The 19,095-nt window shown below is 39.5% G+C and overlaps 1 protein-coding gene across 2 annotated transcripts in view; it reads left to right on the forward strand.

Moving 5' to 3' along the window:
• Positions 1–11,991: 11,991 nt before the first annotated feature.
• LOC129102490 (ephrin type-A receptor 5) overlaps positions 11,992–19,095 on the forward strand; it is a 57,295-nt gene continuing 50,191 nt past the window's right edge. For both annotated transcript variants that reach the window (XM_054612666.1, XM_054612665.1), the window contains exons 1-2: positions 11,992–12,248; positions 17,332–17,396. In XM_054612666.1, coding sequence (XP_054468641.1) covers positions 12,149–12,248; positions 17,332–17,396 — 165 coding nt within the window. In that variant the 5' untranslated portion in view covers positions 11,992–12,148. The remainder of the gene's footprint in view (positions 12,249–17,331; positions 17,397–19,095) is intronic.

Genomic DNA, 19,095 nt, shown 5'->3' on the forward strand with positions numbered 1-19,095 from the left:
GTCAGTTATTCTCAAGAGGCTCTCTGCATGACATGAGCCGCACGTCCAACTAGCTTGGCAAATTCGCCTTTTGAGGGAAATTGTATGGGTTCATTATTACATTTTTCAGTAGGACTTGGTGGGAAGTCTTATGCAATTTATATATGTGTCAGTGTAAATATGATTACATTTGACAGTTTATTTCTGAAAAAAATACCAAATGTTTTTTGTTGTTGTTTTTTTGTAATTTTCCTATGTATCAATTTGTATGTTATAGCTTGAATTTTATTTTGAAATTAGTGTATGTCAGTAAATGTGAGCCAAGGCCGGTTTCATTCACTTTTCCTGTCCAAACCATCTAAGACAATTCAAGATTGATCTGTTGACCCTCTGCCCAAAAAGCCCACTTGCTTTGCTGCCTCCTGGTTCAGACCTTTTGTAAATTCTAAATGTTCTGTTATCGTCCGCTTTCTCTTCCCAGCACCTCATATCTCTTCACTGTAGATTTAATTAAGTCTTGCCTTTAAAAAAAAAAAAGCTCAATGTTTGATATGCAAATAATAATACATGGACATATTTTTAAAGTGCATGTGCCCATGATGAAAGAACGATAACATCGTGGAGACATGAGTAAGAACAGGTAGAACTCCATTTCTGACAATGAATGGTGGGAAGTACTTTCGCCTCCAGATTGGAAGATCAATGTTCTACTACTGAGACTTGTAATTTTCAGTCAAACGGCTCAATTTTAGATAACATGCTACTAGTTATTTTCTTTTTAGCAGCTGGTTACACAAGAAGTGGCTGCACAAGCACAGCGTTTCAATTGCTCACATCAGATTGCAGCAAATTGGTTTTGTTTTTTTCAATATGTGGTGTATTGTTTGGTTAAAGACAATTTTATTCAACAATGGATAAAACTTTACTATAATGGCCTGATAGATTGATGCTATTTCCGAATTATCCTTTTGTCCTAAAAGAACACATCTGCAAATAGTCTGCTTTCTTGCTTCTTTAAAAAAATACATTTTTAGATTTGAGATAGCTTTGCTATTTATTTATTTATTTGAATCTAGATATGGTTCTAATACAATCACAACAATAGACGTTTCAATTTAATTGGATTGCTAATCAACATCCCCATATTTACTTCCTGTCAGCTTATGTCATTCACAACAACAGGAAATTAACTGGGGTTGTGTACGGAATTCATGCTAACGGTTTAGTACGCCAAAAGGGTATGTGAGATTTATATTTATGTCTAAAACCTTCGTAGCTCTATAAAGTCAAAAACACTTCAATGTGTGTGTCTTAGTATGAGATTCCACTTTTCTAGGCGTAATACAACTTTTTAAATAAGACTATTATGATTTTCACAAATCATCGTTTGGTCACATGAGTAAGCACAGGTTACCACGGTTACATAGGTTCTCAGCAATAGACACGATAATTACAGTTCAGTGCCCCCTTAAAAGATACATAACACTGTTTATTCACACAAAAGTATGCGGAATGATAGAACACATCTAGTATATAGTGCACAGTACGCAATTTGGGATGCAGCACAGGACACATTAGGAACGTTAATATTTAAACTGTGAAATGCTCTTCATGTTATTGTGTTTTTTTGGTGTTTCTTTTGTCTTTAGGTAACTGAGTATTTTTTTAACACACAGCATCAGCAAAATATTTCTGACTGGTTTAACACATGTCTCCACTCAATAAAGCATGTCTCTGATATGATAATAAAGAAGTTGTCTTTTATGATGGAAGGCGGGACTTATGTTTGGAGAAATTACGGTTGGATGAAAGATATAATGTAATATGTGGGCGGCTTAAATGTGTGACAACTTGCTATATCAGCAATGACAGCTGTTCATTTCCCCCCCACAACTACATTTGTGCACACACACGCAAAAAAATATCTTTATATTTAAAAAAAGCATACATACGCTGGAAGGACTGTATAGAATACACCCCTACCTGTGACTGGAAGGCTGCTGTTTATTCCCCAGGGAACTTCTATCCATAATCTCCTTTCTTGATCCACACACACACACACACGCACACACATACCATCTAGCCTCTCATTGCTCTTCAGGGACCCATCCGTATTGACATGCAACATTCAAATTAAGCAGCATGTGCTGGCAGGGGGTTGGTACATGTATATCAGCAGGGGGAAGTGGAAGGAGGACGTAATTACTGACACATGTATGTATGTGAGTCCTGTAGGTGTTTGAGGCTTGTGAACAAATACCTCTTGTGACTGAAAATGACTAGAGGTAATATATTGATTTTGCTCATTATAAATCATCAAAGTAGTGACTTCTGATTGGCAATGATCATGATCTGTGGTTAAAATGGAAAAAAGTAGTTACTGTCAGTTGTGAGCACGGGAAAATTTTTCCCATTGCTTTAATTACTGAAACGTAACTTTGCAATTAGCGATTTTAACTGTTTTTTTTATGTTTCAGAACTGTACTACCCTTGAATGGTATCTACAGACATCGCTGTGGTTACGATTATCTTCAGTGTACTCCAATTATGGTATAGATTTTTCGGAAGACCCCTTTGTACTAAGGCTACTGGTAGACTTGAATGATAAATTAAGCTTCTAAGTCAAATTAGCTAATACATGTTTTTAAATAAATGTTTTTTGTCACTTACCATGCAGATAATAGGTGTTTTAACGTACTTTCTCTTCAAGACTTTGTTTTGCCTCCTCTTCTTCATGAAGATTAGCACTTACACATTGTATAGTATTACTGGGAGGATTTCTATCTGTTTGGCAGCATTTCCAACTGTAGTGGACAACAGTGAATCAATGAGACCACTCATTGTCTGTATTACAATGTACAAATCAGCTGTTTTCTTTTTGTCACTCTACCTGTTAACCTGAAGCTGGGGGAGCATAAATGTGATAGTATATTTTCCAAATGGTGTGGATTTTGGTTAAAAGGGTGACTTGTTTTTCTTTTACTTTTTTTGCCCAGAGATTGAGATGGACGGATAACAGATGGACAGAGATGGGGAAAAGAAAGAGACATGCCAGCATTTTGCTAACACCATTGAACTGGACAAACAATTGATTGGATTGCCCTGGACCCCCAGGGTGTGTGTGTGTGTGTGTGTGTGTGTGTGTGTGTGTGTGTGTGTGTGTGTGTGTGTGTGTGTGTGTGTGTGTGTGTGTGTGTGTGTGTGTGTGTGTGTGTGTGTGTGTGTGTGTGTGTGTGTGTGTAGCCAGCATGATGTTGAAGTTGTAGGTTAATAGGAAGAGGAAATACAGGGCTTTAGAAATGTGAGGGTGTGTGTGTGTACGGTTGTGTGGATGTGAGCACTTCTATAGGGTTAAAAATCCCACAAGGCTCAAATGGTGAGAAATACTCTCCAAGTTAAGTGAATAAATGTAGTATTTGTTTTATATTTTGGGTCTTATTTGCTGGTTTATGTTAGGACCCTATAATACTGATTAAATGTAGCAAAAACACAGAGGTACGTAAACGCTATTAGACACAGCTGTACAATGAAATCCATGGAGGAACACAATCACTCATTTCAAAGTAAATAGAAACTTGTAGATAAATGTAGATACTGTCTAATTAACATTTATTTAACTGGCACACCATCACATCAGCTGTGCTTATGATTGTAAGGGTGTTGTGATACAAGAGTGAAGAGGAGGAGGAAGGGTGGGGGTGGCGCAGATGAGAAAAGTCTGCAAAGGAGCTAAATAGACAAGAGAAAGAGAAGGCAAGAATGTGCTGTATGTGTTGCTGGAGAGAAAAAAAGCTGAGGTAGAGAAAAGCAAAGTGACAGAAAAGTGCTTGGATGGATCGGGGCGGGGGTGGGGGTGGGGGGCTGTTGGGGGGGGGGGGGGTTAGATCGGAGAAGACAAAAAGGATGAAACAGATAAAAAGGATGGGAGAGCGGGGCGTGCCTCGGGGAGATGGAGGCAATCGATAGAAAAAGATGCCAAAGTGTTTGGGGGGGTTGTGTTATATAACTCTAAAATGGCAGCACTGAATTGCAGAGTAGTCTGTATTCTAGAGAGAGCCCTCATCTCTTCTCCTCCAAGTTGACAAGCTGTCTAATCAAACTACAGACACTGTCTATTGTGAGTTGCCTGAACCTGAGGGTAAACCCAAGTGTTGTTTATGCTTACCAGTTCACAGCTTCACACTGAGGGGTTACTGAATATTAAAGGATCTGGAGATCAGTCTAATCTCAATGGTCCTACAACTATGTATGAAGTAGTTTGTTGTTACAATTAAATCCAGCTCAGGAAATCAGAGTTTTGTTTTGTTCTTTTTTATTCGTTGTCCATAGATAGATTTTTTTTTTTTTCCGTGTCACAAAAACGTGCCCAATCCTCATGGGTTTACAAGACACCAACAATACAGCTGCAGTGGATCCACATCTCATCAGGTCACATTTGATTACAAAATGACATGTTGCTTCACCGCTCCATCTTAAACAAAACATTCTCCATACTTTGTTATTTCTGAAAATTGGATAAACAAAATTGTAATTGTCAGTGCACACATCTTCTATTGACATGAATCCTCACAACAATTAGCAGTTATTTTAGTGCATTGGACTAAAACCTCACATTTCTCAAACCTTTAAATGTTTGATACTTTGGTGTCACTTCTTTAAAAAAAGGATATATTGCATTAACATTATAAAAAGATGTAGAGAAAAAGCAATTGTTTCTTCCGTTGCCTGCTAAAGGAATCTAAATCAAAGCACTTTTGTTATTTATGCTATGGCTCAACTTGGAGCCTGAGGCACCTTTTTTTTTTCCTCTCTCCACGGATTGCACTTAGAATATGTTATCCCTCAGCCCCTACACACTCGGTTTCATATAAAGTATATATTCTGTAGGTCTTGAGTTGGGAGATAAAATGTGTGAAAAGAGAGCTGTAGGATTTGGAGCACCATGCAGAAGGGAGCAGCCAAAATAGAGAGAGAATATCAGCAGCACTGCCTGCCAGCCTCACTGAGCTGCTAAGCAGGGCTTAACGATGCCCAGGGGGTTGTGTGTGTGAGAGTGTGTGAGCATGTCAGTGTGTATTTTTGCTTTCCCTTCTTTATAAGCCCAAAACAAGAGCTCCATGTTTCGGGGTCAGATAGAGGCCAGAGAATATGATTTGCAGAACTTTGTTTGTAGGTTGATAACTTGTCTAAGTAGGTGCAGGTTAATTGCAGCAAGATGATGGAGGGAAGACACACTCGTTTAATCCTTCATTTCTACCTGCATACTAGTCCTGCTTTCGTGGTCACTTAACAGGTTAGAAACTTAACTGTGACTTTAATGGCATTGCAAAATGAGACGCTTGCTGTAATATCAGCTCATTCTTTCCTCAGAATCATGATAGGCTGCCTGGTAGGAATTCCACCACAAGATCTGAGCAGATAATGAGGTGCACACTATCTCCTAGATCAGTTCCTGTCTCCTTGGTGAACTGTCGACCTGACCAACCAGCAGTTGACAGTGCATCAGTCTGTGCATGATCTCTAAACACTGCCGTTTTATCTTTATGCACACCAGGTATTTTTACTTGTATTGAAAAGCACAGGTGTAACTCACAACATGAAAGATAGCTCTTTTTTTCATTTAAAATTCTCCAGAAAGCCATGCCAGTGAGCAGACACAGCCGAGCACTGGAGATGAGATGAAAAATGAAATGCAGCCACCATTCAATTCTGTAATTAGACACATGCTTATCCTGCCACCAAATTCAAAAATGCATGCCACTAAAAAAAGGTCCATCATCCTCTTTGGAACGCCTTAAATCAGGTGTGTAAACGCTCTGCTGTGCCACCCAAACATAATTCATCCAGGCTCAAAGGGGTAAAGCACTGTTGGATTCAGCTTTTCCAGTTAATTCAGGCTGTGAATTCAAATGTATAGCTCTGAACACTGATGGCTGATTTAATATAAAGCTGTCATATCAACCAAATTCAGAAATAATGGAGAAGAATAATGATTAGCAAAATGAACCCGCATTTTTTGGTACAGTTTTAACCCTGATATGCTTTCGATTGCAGAGGAAAGCGCATCTAAAAGCATCTGAGTTACTGTAATAAAGCAGAACTTGCTCATGAGGCAATGCTTCACCACATGTTGTCATGGCATTTTAAAAAATCCGGGAGTTCCTTGCAGCATAGGCCAGCTGGTCAAGCCCCAAAGCTGATTATTTTGGAAATGGGGGTGCATGGTGTGTGTGTGTGTGGGTGTGTGTGTGTGGGCGTAGAGGGGCGTTGGGATTTCTCGGCTATACCTCGAGGCCAATTTCTTCCCAAGGGTTGCTGATCAGAAGGAGGAAGAGTTATTTTAGATATCGGTTCACCATCACACTTTTACCCCCAACATTTAGCATTTCATAGAAGAATCAGTAACTAATGGAATACTTGAGAATGTTGTGTGAAATCCTATGCTCACATGAATACATGTCGTAAATATAAATATATATTTCTGAGGGAGCTGTCAAGGTTTTCACTGCACAATTATCATGGCCAAAAGAGTTAACGATAATGATATTAGTTCCATTTCCATACAAAATATAAAAAATAAATAAATTGTGCTATGTTAAAATGCATCTTTAACTTTGTTTATTGTGTGTTTTGTCTGTCTCGTTTTTTGGGTTGTGAAATATTTTTTACTTAAAAGATCAAGGTGACTAGATCTGGAGAGATAGAAAAGATGACCAACTAAAATAAGACAATCACTAATATGCATTTGTGGGAAAAATAATAATATCACTGTGGGTTCACAAAGAAATTGGAAAAGGTTATGGAGGGACACTTTAAAAGCAGAGATATTTCAAAATGCATTTTCTTTCACGCCATTGTAATGTAACACTTGATTATTAATATTTGGCAAAGAACGGACAAGCAGTATTATTATTTTTGTTACCGGTGGGGGTTTTTGTGTGCATGTGTGAAGTAAGATCTTCTCAGTTAGAGGACTGAGTCAGGTTTGACTTCCTACTTCTGCATCAGACAAAGGTGTTCTCACTGCCAAAAACCAGGTACTCCCTGCTACACGCGCGCACGTGTGTGTGTGTGTGTGTGTGTGTGTGTGTGTGTGTGTGTGTGTGTGTGTGTGTGTGTGTGTGTGTGACTGAGAGAGAGGTGCGTGTCTACTCCAATGACCCTGCCTGACCTTGCTTTCGCATTCCCTCCCCTACTGTCATGAGCGGGCACACACAAAATCACAACTGACTGTTCAGCCCCCAAGGTGCCATCACATCTGATTGCACCAAACCATTGGTTTGGGAAAATACTGTGTGCTGGTGCTGAGTCCTGTGGTGAAAAACAAACGCTACAGAGACTTTTTACGACCAAAGAAAGGGTTGGAAATGGTTGGCATTTCATGATTGAAGAAATATTCTCCAGTACCAGAAATGATAATGGGGACGTAAGGGCATAAACATTCACCAACACATTCTCACTCTAAGACATGTTTAGCAAAAAATAAACTTCAGTGTTGACAGGAAACGTACAGTTTCCGTTGTAACATATATAGAGTATCTGTTTAAAATAAACCTGGATAACCCTAACCCTAGGGCAACAAAAGTGCTAGGGTAGATTTAGGCAAAAACAGTAATTGGTTAGGTTTAAGCAGCAAAAGCAATAGGTTAGGTTTAGGCAACAGAAGTACAAGGTAAGGCTTAGTCAACAAAAATACTTGGTTAGGTTAAGGTTACAAAAGTACTTGGGTAGGTTTAGGCAACAAAAGTACTTAGTTAGGGGTAAGCAAACAATTTAACTGGTTAGGTGTAAGCAACAGATACTTGGTATTTGATTTGGTGTTATGTAAGGTCAAAAGGTCAAATAAATCAACAACGATTTGGTTTCATATGGGACACAAACAGCAGTTTCCTGGGTGAGAGTCTTATGTTGGTGCTGGTATCATCATTGACTGCTCTTATCCTGTACAACGTCATTGTTTTTACAAGTTGAATGTATTTAAAGAAGATAATATGTTGCTGTTTGTTTTTCTGATGTATTCTATACCTGCACCCTGCATTGCATATTCCTAAATCCTACCTTGCTTCACAGTAAATCTACCACTTATACTATCAAAAGTATTTCCAAGCCCCCAAAGGAACAAGAAAAATACATTGCTAAACAACAAATTAAGAAGATACTTCACTGATAGCTAACTGCTAGGGGGTGGTTTGAGGTTTGGGGGCGTATTTTTTCTTGCACTTTCCTCCGCAGACATTTTATAGAATTAAGCCGACGACACCTCAACGAGACAACAACAGTTTCTGGCATCCCAGAACCACCTCCACACCCGCTGTCAGTGCTGATCAGACCCCTACATGCCTACAATACACCATCGTCATAACCACCCCAGCTTTACACCTACGGTTACGGTTGTGCTTGGCAAGCAGTGTTTATCGTTTGCCGTAATGTGGGAAACATTTGGGATTTGAAGATGCTAAAATTAATGTCACAAATAGGAGGTGGGGATTCGTATCCATCAGGGTTGACGAGAGAGGTTGCAGTGGGGTCACTGAAGATCTGAATGTGTTTCTAGCTTTGGTGAGTGAGGAGTGAATCCATGCATGTGTCTGCCTGTATGTATGTGTGTGGGAGGTGCCAGCAGGGTACGCCACAGGAACAGGACCCAGAATCCCTCAGTTATCAAAGAAACCTAATTGCACCATGAAAAATACGGAGGACAAAAATAGAAAAAACAAACAGCAAAAACTGTTGGAATGGTATAATACAGAGGGAAAGGCTTGGAGAAAATGAGAGAACATGAGTACTGTAGCATTTTCTTAAACACGTACAGGTAACACTGAGAATATGAAAGAGACTCAGCTAGACGGTGAGACGTGAGAGAAAAGAAAGACGTGAATCAAAGCCAGGATTCCATAACAGCATCATCAAACATCATCTAAGAGTTTTATGATCCCATAGATATAAATTAATTGAACACACTTTGAGGAATCGTGATGATAGAACTCTCTTTTACAGAGCCTTAATCTGTGGCAAAAATGTTTCACTTCAACACATATTTACCCAGGAAGCAGACAAAGAAACAAATTGTAATTCACAGTTATGGTGTGAAGAGTTGGCGGACGGTATATGTGTGTGTTTGTTCCGGGGATGGGGGTGTATAGTTAATACATATTCACACTTCAAAGATGTGTGCACATACAGTGTTCTGAGGGACTTTATTAAAGGGGCCTTTATGGACACATTTAGTGTGTTCCCTTTGTTCAACCACCTCGTGCTTTCAACCAGAGAGGATGTTCAGTGAATTAATATCCTGAATACCTGTTGGTTATAATGGAAAACAACTGAGTGAGTGACACCAGACAAATATGTGTATATAAGAAAGTTTAATCAATTCCTATAGCACCAGTATTACAATGTGGGTCACTGTTACAAAAACAAAAAAAGAGATTGTTGAAATCATGAGTAGAGGTAAAGAAGCATCAAAAACACATTTAAGAATAAAAAGGTCTTGACATGAGGTGTTATATAGTTTGCATTATGGTTGGCTGACCTGACCAACAGAGGTAGCCTAAGGTTGTCCATAAAGCACACAGCAAACACACACAAAAAAACACAAAGGAAAAAGAAAATGCTTCTTGGCTGCAGTATAAAAAGAAATTCTGTTTATGATTATGTATTTTAATACTGTACCTCTTTCCTTTGTTGCTAGTTGAATGGTGCTTCATGGCCACAGCATACAGCTGCCAAAAGCAAATCACAGCTTCACGTCAATAATTACATACATGCCAGGCTCATGTTTACTACTCTCGTGTAGTCTTCCCACCTGTTATTGCTCCCTACAACAGAATTAGTCTCTCATTCACAGCCGAGCATTAATGCTCCGGGGAATGAGATAACACTCATCTGGGTTTTTTGAAATAATTTTTTTTGAGTGATAATTCCCATTATTGAATAAATATTTGGCTCCAAAGTAAACCCAGTGGTGGATAGTGTTAGCATGTTTCATGGTTTGGTTTGTTGAGAAACCAGCAAGACTACGCTAGATTTAAAAAAAAAAAAAAAAAAAAAAAATGACCCTAACCCGAAAAACCCAGCCCAGTGTTGCAAACTCTTTCTAGCAGCACTATTTGCCAAATCTAGTGAGAAACTCTCCAAGTCAGCAACAATTACACCCTGTCTCTTCAGGCCTCCCTCACAAGCCACTTCCACAAAATTCTAATTATTAACTTTAAAACCAAAACCATCTGATGGATGAAGTCGCAGATGTAAAGCTAGCAACTTTTAGAAGACTCCAGTGACGTGCAATGAGTGCGCTCAGGCAGACAGTTAGGTAGGTATAGGTAGACAGGTAGACAGGCCATCAAATCATATCTTTCTTGATTGCAGGAGGGATGTAATGAGAATTTCAACGAATGCAAAAATGTTTTGGAAGAAGATTACCTACCCTAGCTTTAACCTAATGCCATTAATCCAATGTAAAAGGCCTCTCTTAAATAATCCTAAAATTAACATCCCAATCCTCCAATTCATGTGAGGGAGCATAATTAAAAGTGTCATTGTTTTTTGATTGACTGGTCATATTGTTAGAAGGTTTAGAAGCAACAAACCCCCCTTCTTATCATCACATAGTTTAACCCGTGCAGAACCAGATACCTTAAACTCGACAGGGGGGAAAAGCTTAATATGCACCCATGAAGTAACTAAGTTACATTTGGAAGTGGTAACGAGGTAGGAGCAGTGGTGTATAAAGTACCCAAAAGCCATACTTGAGTAAAAGTAAAGATACCTTCCTGGAAAATGACTCCAGTAAAAGTGAAAGTCACCTATTAGAATACTACTTGAGTAAAAGTCTTAAAGTATCTAATATTTACTGTACTTAAGTATCAAAAGTAATTTTCTGATATTAAATGTACTTAAGTATTGAAAGTAAAAGTACAAGTAAATGCTGTTAATAAAAAAGCAAAGGGTCAGAATTTTGAGAATTATGAAGTTTATTATTTTAAGTGCTGTGGCCACCATGACCAAGGACAAGGAGGTACAAACAGAGACAGCAGCCTAACATACACCATGTGTAGCTAAACTAGAAGATCAGACACCTGTCTCCCCCCCACAGATATACTCCAATCCTGTGGGAAACACTAGAAAAAGTAACCACCGTGGTAAATGAAGGATGGTAAAGTACAGATATCCAAAAAACCACTGGGTAGGAGCAGGGGCGCCGCTAGGGATTTTGGGCCCCATGAAAAGAATCTTTACAGGGCCCCCAACACAGCGGCAAAATTTTTTGATGCTATTTTACATACAATTATGCATTTTAATGGTATTTTTGACTATCATTACCATATTTGTGAAAGAAGAACAGCATGACAGTTGACATGTACAGTAGGGGAAGAACTGAGCACTCTGAATACAATGGAATTCATTTTGAGTCATTTATTTGCTGCACCACTGATTCTTAAATTGGAAATAAACTCTTCCATGAAAAAATAGCAATTATAATCAGTGGAGAGAAAAAAATCTCAGCAAAAACAAAAACGCCATCAGAATACAAAATGGCCATATATGATTTCTCATCATTTAAGTAGAACTTAATATATGAAAGAATGGCAAATATATATATAATATAACGTTGCCGACTGAGTCAAGCTTCCTTTTGCAACCTTTCAATCACTGGTCCTTGCTCAACTCTTCTCACCAAAAGCCCAACGCCGAGCCTTCTCATGTGCAAAATCACTTATCAGGTCTTTGAAGTCCAGCTTTCTAGCCAACTGACTCTCAATTGACAGCATGGCAAGACTGCAAAGTCTTTCCTGAGACATTGTGGACCTCAAATAGTTTTTTATCATTTTTAGTTTACTGGGCCCCCCTCCATCATGGGCCCCTAGAATCCGTCTCCTTTACCCCCCTGGATGCAGCTATGACTGTGGAGCAGCAGTGGGGTTCACCTGTGGAGGTGTCTTCTGTGATTGGAGAGGCTTTTGCTTCACCCCGCCTCCCCAACCCCACAGTGAACACACTCCTCCTCATTCCTCCTCCACCCAGACGCACAACATGAGCTCCCAACCCTCACAGCGGACATACACCGACACGGATGTCTCCACAACTGTATCCCGCTTCATGCTGACCGAAACAGCTGTTATTTAGGAGAAATCTCTCCAACACCACCCTTTTTTTTTTTGGATGCGCCATGCAATCTCACCGGTGGAGTTGTGGCGTTCGGCTGGTGGCATGGATGTGGGTTTGGAGTCTGGCATTGCTCGGAGCTCGGTGCATCCCCGCAAACGAAGGTAAAGTCTGACCAGTTAAAGGATCCATGTCTGACCAGTTAAAGGATCCCTGTCTGACCAGTTTGACCAGTTAAAGGATCCATGTCTGACCAGTTAAAGGATCCATGTCTGACCAGTTAAAGGATCCATGTCTGACCAGTTAAAGGATCCGTCTCTGACCAGTTAAAGGATCCATGTCTGACCAGTTAAAGGATCCATGTCTGACCAGTTAAAGGATCCATGTCTGACCAGTTAAAGGATCCATGTCTGACCAGTTAAAGGATCCATGTCTGACCAGTTAAAGGATCCGTCTCTGACCAGTTAAAGGATCCATGTCTGACCAGTTAAAGGATCCATGTCTGACCAGTTAAAGGATCCATCTCTGACCAGTTAAAGGATCCAGACTGTCGGGCTGTTTGACTGTAAAACAAAAAAGGTCGCCTATAAAAATTAATTTGAGCAGATTATGTGTATGACAGCTGTGTCTGTGTGTTCAGAGACGGTAAAAAAAAGATGAGATTTAAAAAAAATAAAATAAAACAGACCTTTGATCAGAGCATGCGTCTCTGAATTCATCTTAAACCTCGTCCTCTGCAGCTCTGCACCTTAAAATTGCTTTTTGTGTTTTTAAAATAAAAAAAAAAAAGTAGGGAATCAAGAATTCCACTTCAGTTTTGACATCTCTTATAGTAATGGGGAACTTTTGGATTTGTGCTTTGACATTTAACCTGATTCCTTTTTAAAGATTTATCCTAGGTTTAGCCTATTGTGTCATTCTGTCTTTTCAGATTTCGGATTAAATCCCTCTAATGCTGTGAGTTGAGATAGCTCGCAGTAATGTTACTTTTCTTGTCAGCTATTAACAGTTTCACATTGGCACCACCACATCATATGCGTGCAGTGAAAACTGTTAACTTCTGATTATCAAAGATGGGCATTTGCAACAAGCCTTGAAGATATGAAAAGGGAAATAAGTACAACAGTGTGTTGACGAGTCAGTGTGTCAAATATTGTTCCCACGCCATTGTCCGCAGACTGAGCAGCATTTTAATAGCTCGGGACGAATGCCATTGTTTTGGGGGGCTACTAGACAGCATTATCCTGGAAAGAAAGAACATCCATCAACCTGCTTATTCTCCACGTGGCAGATTTATTGGTTTATAGTTTAGATTCACAAAAGCAGTTCCCAAAGTGTGACCATGGAACAGTCAGGGGTCCTGCAGGGCATCTTTTGGCAACGTGTAGAATAGTTCAAGTTTACCTGAAATGTATAGGTTAAATGACTGTGGGATAAAGTACATTTTGTACTGTTGGAAACTGGCATACAAGTTGCAGAAAAAGAGTGAAAAGTTCAACAAACTCACTGGAAAGAAGTATTTTACTTCAAATCCATTCATGCCTATTACCCTTGAGCTTTGTTGTCTGTACCTGCAGTTTAAGATACTTGAATTCCTGCCTTGATAAAATCAAGCTTCAGGTTGTGAAAAGTGTGAATCAATGGCAGCATGGATCATAAGTTCAAGTTTTGTCTGCAGTGAGAGAAAAGAGAGATCTCACATCATCTTGAAATAAGCCAGACATTTGCTTTCTCTGCTGTCTTCATTTATCACACCTATCCTTTGTTTTGTGCGCTGCAACGGCACATTAAGAATTTTTTATTTTTATTTCCTGTCAGTGCTCTCGGTCAAATTTGACTGAAAGACAGCAAACATTATTTTCTTCGTCAAAAACAACAGTTAACACCTCACCCTTTTTGCCAGATTCCACACAAATTTTAGACCAATTTGGCACGTATTTTGTATCGCAATGGATAATCACACATTGCATGCATAATTGGAGCGAAGGGTGCTGCCCATAATTAAAATAGCCGCTATCCTCTCATTGGGCTCATTTATTGTAATTGAAAAAGTCACATTAAACCATTTTTCAGCTCCTTTAAGACATCTTTGGGTGAATCATTGGAGACTTTGGCCACTGATGTTTCAATGTGTCCTCACATTACACAGCAGACTTGCCTCATGAACAGAATAAAATAGCCCTGATGCCTCTTTAATGGCATTTAGCCGTGAGGACAGTTACGGGGTCCTCCGCTCATGACTGAAACTGCTGAGGAATACCGTACACACTCTGCCAGCTTGATTAATTCCCTCTGTTGAATCTAATCCATTCTTATTGAAATTGATCAATTCAAGAGAACATCTTGATGCAGAGCCAGATGCCTCACGTCTGTTGTAGATTCTTTTCTTTGTGTGTTTCATTAATAATAATGTCTGACTAATGAGGGGTGTGTGAAGTGACACTTTGGGGAGTTTAAAACTCATATCTTTGCTTTTATTGGTAATGGCTTTGGTGAAATGAGGGCGGTAGATTTGTGGTAGTCACTGTAACTGTTTTGATGGAAGTGCGTGGTTGCCCGCTTGCCTGTGGGTTCTGATTGAGCGATCCAAGCTAACATGTAAATGTTACATTCAAACATCATAACACACAGACAGGAAAATAAAGGCAAATGTGCTGAGCAAATGACTAACTTACTTTTTTACTTACCTTTTGGTTTCAGAAGTAAGAGGTAGGACATGGTTTCAGACAATATTGTATTAGGGGTCACTGAAGTCAGGTTGGTGCTATAACCAGTCACCTGCTAGATTGCTCCAAATGTGCAATTAAAAGTAAATGGCAGCCATGTGGCTCTCAAATATTCAATGATCCTTTCAAAGAGAATTTTATCGGCACTCCCCATGCCAAAAATCCACTCACTCTTTCAAATATTTGAAATATTCAGAGTACCCTTGAAGTAATGTCACCACAAGCCTTTAAATCACTTTACTCATTTCAGTGGCGACGACTTTTAATAAGAAGTTGTATAGATCATTGTCGCGGCTGAGCTCCAACTTCGTTGGTTGGTTTGATCCTTAGAGAGAGTGAACGAGGTAACGTATCCCTTATGATCTAGTTCAGCATCACTTATCTCTTCTTTATGGCCTAATTAGTTGTCTAATCGCCTCCTAAGGACATCTTTTATTATTCTCCGCAGAGCAGCGGGGACAGTAAGACTAGTGTAGTGTAGTGTGTGTGTGTGTGTGTGTGTGTGTGTGTGTGTGTGTGTGTGTGTGTGTGTGTGTGTGTGTGTGTGTGTGTGTGTGTGTGTGTGTGTGTGTGTGTGTGTGTGTGTGTGTGTGTGTGTGTGTGTGAGGGAGGGAGGGGTTGTGAGCGAATGTTTCTCGGATAGTGAACCAGCTTCCGCCTCATATTCTGTTCCGCTCACTCCACCTTCTCACTGTGGACGTCTATTATTTTGTTGACATCAGGGCAGGGTTGATAAGAGGATCGGCTTTCTTGTAATAAAGCTTATCATAGGACTGGACATATTGTGCTCAACAGCTGCTTTTAAGACGTCGATAGTATTTATGAGAGCAAGACTTTGGACGATTGATTGAATCTCTTGCATGCAGTATTTGTCTTTGCTCTGTATTGATGTTACACTAGGAAACTTCTCTTGCTTACCAAACTTACTGGTCTGTGATGCTTTATCACAACAGAGGGAAGAGAGATGGAAAACATCTAGTGATGCTGAGTCCAGTGTCTCCTGTAACGAGCTCTCACTCACAATTTAAATTTGGCAGATCTCGTGGGAAAATAATACATACATAACATAATCCACCATTCAAAATTGCTTGCTGATAAGAGTTCCACTACATCAAATGTGTAGACAACCCTAAACAGGACATATTGCATGAAAATGTCCGTTCCTCTAGGAGTCAGGCATTCTCCATACACCTCATTTGGTTATAATGACTGCTTTTCATTTTTATTGAAGCCCCTACCTTATTTGTGTCCTTGTAAATTTTAAATGAGTATATTGTGTGATTGAAAGCATGTAACGCAAGTCAAAAAGGGGCTGAAACAGTGAATTTACAAGTCGTTCAATATTCTGTGGATGTTCTGAAAGGTAAGATAAGATAAAATGAGATAAGATAATCCTTTATTAGTCCCACAGCGGGGACATTTACAGGATTACAGCAGCATAGAGTATAGTGCAAACAAGAGACATAGTCAAAAACAAGATCAAACAAGTATTATAAATAAGTAATAAAACAGTAAAGAATATTAAATAAGTAAAAAAAAAAGTAAAAAATCCACAACAACAAAAATATTATATAGGTAGATATATAAGAACAGTTACCATGTAACATATACTACTTTGCTTCCGTTAGTGCTGTACGGACATGTCTAGCTCTCATATGCTCCCATCACATGGCGACGAGAAGCTTGACAATGGAGCGTTCAGTTGGATTTCCTCTTTTATTGTTTGGGTGCACGCTGTGTCAGACACTGAACAAGCCACACGTTATCACAGATGAGATAAAGAGAAATGAACTCCGCCCTCACAGAGCTTGAGTCGTGTTTTAAGACAGAACTCACGAGATTCAGGGTCACCAGTGCTGCAGAAGAGGAGTAGTAGACGTGCTTTAAGGAGTGCAGTGGCCGGGGTTATTGCACTTGACAGCTTTCAACTGAAAGGCTGAGAAAGGAGGATTTTAATGGACCGGTAAGAGCTGAGAGCACCGTTGAGGCACTGAACCGCTTGTAAAGTTGGGCAGTTTTCACTCAACAAGATTCAACAAAAGAGTGTAAATAGATAATGGTAAATGGAGATATATTTTCTAGTCTTCCGACCACTCAAAGCGCTTTTACATTACTAATCATTCACCCAATCACACCCATTCATACACTGATGACAGGAGCTACCATGCAAGGTGCCACCTGACCATCAGGACCCAAGAACAGCCTGGGGAGCAAATGTTAAGGACACATGTGGACATCTCTAACTCATGAAGTGGCATTTTAAATCTCTAACTCATGAAGTGGCATTTAAACTACTTTTGTACTGAATTCCTGTCAACTTCTCACACTTCTTCATTTGAAACCAGTGTGATTAAGATTGTCACAATTCTCCAAACTCGAATTCAAATCTACACATAAGTCAGCCATGATGAAGCACCAACAACTTCACCGTCTTTAGCTGACTACATAACTTGATTGTAAACTGTTTTAAATTGGTCGTTAATCTATACTTAAGATTGCCTGTGTTTTTAATCTTTAACAGTGAACCTGCTGGATTCTCGCTCTGTGATGGGAGACCTAGGATGGGTGGCCTATCCTAAAAATGGGGTGAGTATGACCATTGACCAACTTTCGTTGAGTGGAAGTATACAGATGTGTTGTCCTTTGTGTTTTGACACAGTTGAAACACCTTATGACATGAAAACACACCAGAAGCGATGCAGTTCAAATATCTTTATAGTCTTAAAGAATGTGCATTACCCATCAGCAATGAATTAACGATGTCTAACAATAAACTTGCGTCCTATTCAAAACAAATCATCAGCTCCTGCTTGTGAGCTCAGTTTAGTCAGTTTAAGTTGTAATCTTACCTTCTGTGTCTGACCGAAGGCACCTGTGACGTTATTATTTCACTATGGAGTAAAAGGTTCTGCATTTGTTTTATCAAGGTTATTTCAGGTCATTTCATTACCAAGAACTCTCAGTTCATTATAAGGGTCAATTGAATTCATGAATAAGATGTTGAAAGTCGCCACGGGATATATTATTCTCAGGCCAGGAATTGAATATCCATTACCAAGTACTCCCATGGTTAAGGCTGATTAGAGAATGACTCACTAGAGTTGGAAAATACATATTTTGTGGTATTATATATTGTGTTTTAATGAAAAAGAACTAGCGTTTAAAAAAAAAAAAAGCATTAATATATTCTGGAGTTTCAACACTACCGCGACTCATGAGACAGTAGCTGACAGACAAATCTGCCACCTTTCTTGGGAAAAATTAAATTCCCCAACCTCCTGGGGATTGATAGTGCTGTGGTCGCTCTAAACAGGAATTAATTTGTGCATCCATTTGATCCACATGGAAAATCTCTCACATAGTCACAACTCCTGTTGGCAAATATGCAGCTATACACGCCGGACCAATAGTGCTGACCATAGCGTTTTTGTCAGCTCTGGTATTCAAATCACGGCCCACTCTGTGGCTGTATGTAGATGGGAGAGATAGTGCTGACAAAAGCAGCCGTATGCGCAATCATATTAATGAAGATGTGATTATGGCGTGTGGTTTCTACAGTGCAAGTGCATAAATAACAGCTTTCAGGGGGGACGGGGGGAGCGGAGAGAAAAGACGTGATAAAGCCATGTAAGGATCTCATAATTACATCCTCTCTTATTAGCTCTTAGGTTTTTATTCAGCTACAGTTTCAAGTGATTAAAATGTTGTTGTATTTTCGTTCAAGTTGACTGACACTAAAGGGACAAACATGTCTGACAAAATGAATAATGTATTCCCTGTTTGGCATTTTAAATAACAGACGTTATCGCTGTTGGACATTATAATTCCCATCGTGTTCAGCACGTATACGGCAGAACCCAATATGCAGCATTCTCTCACACAGTCTCCACACACACACACACACACACACACACACACACACACACACACACACACACACACACACACACACACACACACACACACACACACACACACACACACACACACACACACTTTGCAACAGCAATCTTCCACTGCTAAATAAGATGTTGAGGAGGCACAAAAGTTTTTTTGTTTTTTTTGTCTCATGTTCCAGATGGTTTGTTCAATCTCTCATTTTCTCCTCCTCGATCCCCATCATCATCTCTCCTCTCATTCTTCAATTTTTTGTTCAGCTCTCATCCCTGCCCCTCCCTTCCTTCATTGTCCCAGAACATTCATTTTTACTCCTTATCCCCATTTTCTTCTCATTCTTGTCATCTGCTCGTCTGTTCTTTATCTCTCCATCTCCTTTCCGCTGCAC

This window comes from Anoplopoma fimbria, chromosome 14, assembly GCF_027596085.1.
Source record: "Anoplopoma fimbria isolate UVic2021 breed Golden Eagle Sablefish chromosome 14, Afim_UVic_2022, whole genome shotgun sequence".
In the NCBI taxonomy this organism is placed as follows: domain Eukaryota; kingdom Metazoa; phylum Chordata; class Actinopteri; order Perciformes; family Anoplopomatidae; genus Anoplopoma; species Anoplopoma fimbria.